Here is a 3494-nt window from a genome sequence, read left to right on the forward strand (position 1 = left end):
ATGTTCCTCGTTCTGCTCCTGGGGCTCTGCGTGGCCACAGGTGAACTCGTCTCCCCAGTAAACTCCTGCCCGTCGCAGTGCAGCTGTTTTTTCCACAACCTGAGTGATGGATCGAAGGCCAGGTAAGGACGCCGTCCAAATGGAAGCGATTTTACATCCAAAACGCACCGTGATTCGCCGCGGTTTGTGCGCACAGACGCGTCTTTTTTAGGCCAGGACAGGTCTCGTCTCACAGATGTTTTCACTGAGGTGGCCACGTGTACTAAAGATAATTCAGGGAGTGCATGATGGTCCAATTTTATTTAATGCAGGATTATCTCTCAAAGGCACTTTCAGCCTCAACATTTTTGCGTTTTATGTGTTTGGACGGATTGGGGAATGAGCATTTATCCAAAAATATTAATCAGCAAGAACTTATAATGCCTGTGAACCTAGGACACATTCTGCTGCCCTATAGAGTCCAGAAAATGATATAATTCACCAATTTAATAGTGCCTTTTATTGAGAAGTTGTTTAGTTGCAGTGTGGCTGTGTAAAAACGTTTGTTGTTGTGTAGTTTGTGAAGGATGATTACTTGCGTCTCTGCTCTAGGAGTGTGATTTGCAATGATCCAGAGATCTCTCTTGTGCCTGTCGGGTTCCCTGTTGACACGTCCAAGCTGCGGATTGAGAAGACGGCCATCCAGCGGATCCCCCCGGAGGCTTTCAACTACCTCTCCAGTCTGGAATTCCTGTGGATGTCCTTTAACACCCTGTCCGCCTTGAACCCGGACAGTTTCCGGGGACTGTTCAGCCTGGAAGAGCTTCGCCTGGACGGCAACGCCCTCACCGCCTTTCCCTGGGAATCTATCATGGACATGCCGAGCCTCAGGCTTCTCGATTTGCACAATAACCAGCTGACCTCTCTGCCGGTGGGGGCCACAACTTACATCAAGAACCTCACCTACCTGGATCTGTCCAGCAACAACCTGCTGACCCTGCCGGCCGAGGTGCTCTCCACCTGGCTGGTTGTGAAACCAGCACAAGGCCCCGAGAGCTCCAAAATGATACTTGGTAAGTGAGGGTGTACATTCCACATCCAACTATTAATCACCCAGAACTTCAGCTCCTGGCAAATGCATACCTCAAGTTAAAGTGGCCAAACCACCCACAAAGCAAATTCTGTTCATTCTTAAGAGACAGCTTAGTAAAAAGTAGACAATTGTGCATGGCTGTAGTGGATTGATGAGTCTAGGAGATAAAACTGTAATATTACACCTAGCGTTGGAATTTAGTAGATGTTTAAGTGTTTAATAATTACTTTTTGAAAGCACCATAATGTATTTGTAAGCAGACTTGAGTGTTTCCCGGAAAGTGCAACCTCTCTTGTGGACAGCGACAAGGGAAAACTGGTGTGTAAACACATTAGGAATGATACAGTGAAAACAGTATAACACAGCTTCTAAAGCAGATGTTATAATTGTTTGTATGGTCTTATCTCATTGCTACATCTCAACTTTTAATGTATAGACATGGTGCTTATAAATTGAAATTTTCTGGTAGATTATAATAGCTTGGCTCAGCTCTCAGGTTGGGCTCTAAAGGCTGGTGTGTTGGTCAAGGGCAGGCAGGTGAAATAACAGTAAAGTCTGATTTGATCACCAGACCATCATCATCACTGCCGTCATTATTGCCGTAGTCATGGTCATAATGTATTTTATGAATTAAATATTAATCCTCTTACTGGATTAACATCCTAACATCTGCATCAGCCATCTGCAGGCTGGTCTATCACTTTGCCCGCAGCTGGATGTTGGTCTTCCTCCTGTAGTCTCACTTATGTCCCCCTCCTCAGGTCTCCATGACAATCCCTGGGTGTGTGACTGCCGGCTCTATGACCTGGTCCAGTTCCAGAAGTCTCCGACTCTTTCAGTGGCATTCATTGACACAAGACTCCGCTGTTCAGCTCCAGAGAGTGTGTCAGGGGTTTTATTCAGCGATGCAGAGCTACGACGCTGTCAGCTCCCACGTATCCACACCGCTGTCGCACGAGTCCGGAGCGCTGTTGGAAACAATGTGCTGCTTCGGTGTGGGACCATTGGGGTCCCCATTCCAGACCTGACATGGCGCAGGGCAGATGGACGGGCCCTCAATGGAACAGGTGAGTCAGCAGTTCTCTGGATGTCAGGGTATATCACTGTTCTGTGGCTGAGATAAGATGCTTTTGTCTGTGCTGTAGTTAATTAAACAGAGAGCTACCAGTTGTAAGTCTGACTGACAGCTGTGGACACAACAATGAGTTTCCCAATACTTATCACCCACTTTGAATCTCTCTTTGCACATTTCTGAAAAAAGATTTCTTACATGGCACACAATGAAACCTTTTTCATATGCGGACCCTCTTTTATCATTGTGCAATGACTGTATCCTCTCTACTTGGCTGCCACAGTCCAGCAGGAGACCTCAAAGGAGGGAATCACCTGGTCCATCCTCAGTGTTCCAGGTGTGTCCTATCGGGATTCAGGAAAATACATCTGCAAAGCCACAAACTATGCGGGGAACGCTGAAGCTGTCATATCTCTAATTGTGTCCAACTCACCGAAACTAGAAGGCAACCAAACCAACAATGACAAGAAAGCCAAAGGCAAGAAACCCAACCAGATGGGTAAAGCTGCCTACCAGGAGAAACTGGTGGCCAGATATGTGGTTCCAACCTCCACCCCTTCATCCCTACCCGCCTTGGATCCTGGCCTTCCACCTCGGCTTGGTCCCGATCCTGGCCTCACCAGTTACAGCCTGGCTGACAGAGCCACAGCGGGGCCTGCCACCTCCTCCAACCCTGACGCGCTGCTGGATCTGGAGAAGACAAATTTAAGCAACTTGGCGGCCAACACCTCATCGCTGCAGCAGGACCCAGACAGGGTTGTCCGTTCGGTAAAGGTAGTGGGGGACACAGACAACACAATTTCTTTAAATTGGAGAGCCCCTAAAGCAAAAAACACAACAGCATTTAGTGTACTGTATGCTGTGTTTGGAGAGAGGGACATGAGGAAGATAAATGTGGGGGCGGGACAGAACCGTGTGACCATTGATGGGCTGGTACCTAGGACCAAGTACATCGCCTGTGTGTGTGTCCGGGGGCTGATTCCCAAGAAGGAACAGTGTGTTATCTTTTCCACTGATGAAGCAGCCAGTGCCACCGGGACCCAGAAGCTGATTAATGTTATTGTGATTACAGTGGCCTGTGTCATTGCAGTCCCACTCACTGTCATCGTTTGCTGTGGGGCGTTGAAGAGACGCATTCAGAAGTACTGGGGAAAGAAATCCAAAGACATCCAAGATTCATATGTGACCTTTGAGACGCTGTCGCCGGCCACGAAGGCCAAAGGACTGGAGGGCGAGTATTTGAACCGACTGAACCCAGAGGAGTCCAACAGGTTACTGTCGGCCCGCTCCAGCTTGGACTCTGAGGCCACAGCTAAGATAGAGGGACAGCCAAATGAGTACTTCTGCTGA

General features: G+C 48.3%; 1 protein-coding gene across 1 annotated transcript; it reads left to right on the top strand.

Annotated features, from left to right (window-relative positions):
- lrit1a (leucine-rich repeat, immunoglobulin-like and transmembrane domains 1a) lies at positions 1–3494 on the top strand. The gene is made up of 4 exons (XM_029521652.1): positions 1–122; positions 592–1052; positions 1834–2139; positions 2428–3494. Exons 1-4 carry the CDS (start codon positions 1–3, stop codon positions 3492–3494), a joined length of 1956 nt encoding a protein of 651 aa, XP_029377512.1.

The sequence above is a fragment of the Echeneis naucrates genome, chromosome 15 (genome assembly GCF_900963305.1).
Source record: "Echeneis naucrates chromosome 15, fEcheNa1.1, whole genome shotgun sequence".
NCBI classification, from domain to species: domain Eukaryota; kingdom Metazoa; phylum Chordata; class Actinopteri; order Carangiformes; family Echeneidae; genus Echeneis; species Echeneis naucrates.

Coding starts and splice junctions, on each gene's coding strand:
- lrit1a (XM_029521652.1), top strand. CDS start 1: ATGTTCCTCGTTCTGCTCCTGGGGCTCTGCGTGGCCACAGGTGAACTC. Junction 123..591: donor AGTGATGGATCGAAGGCCAG/GTAAGGACGCCG, acceptor TCTCTGCTCTAG/GAGTGTGATTTGCAATGATC. Junction 2,140..2,427: donor ACGGGCCCTCAATGGAACAG/GTGAGTCAGCAG, acceptor TGGCTGCCACAG/TCCAGCAGGAGACCTCAAAG.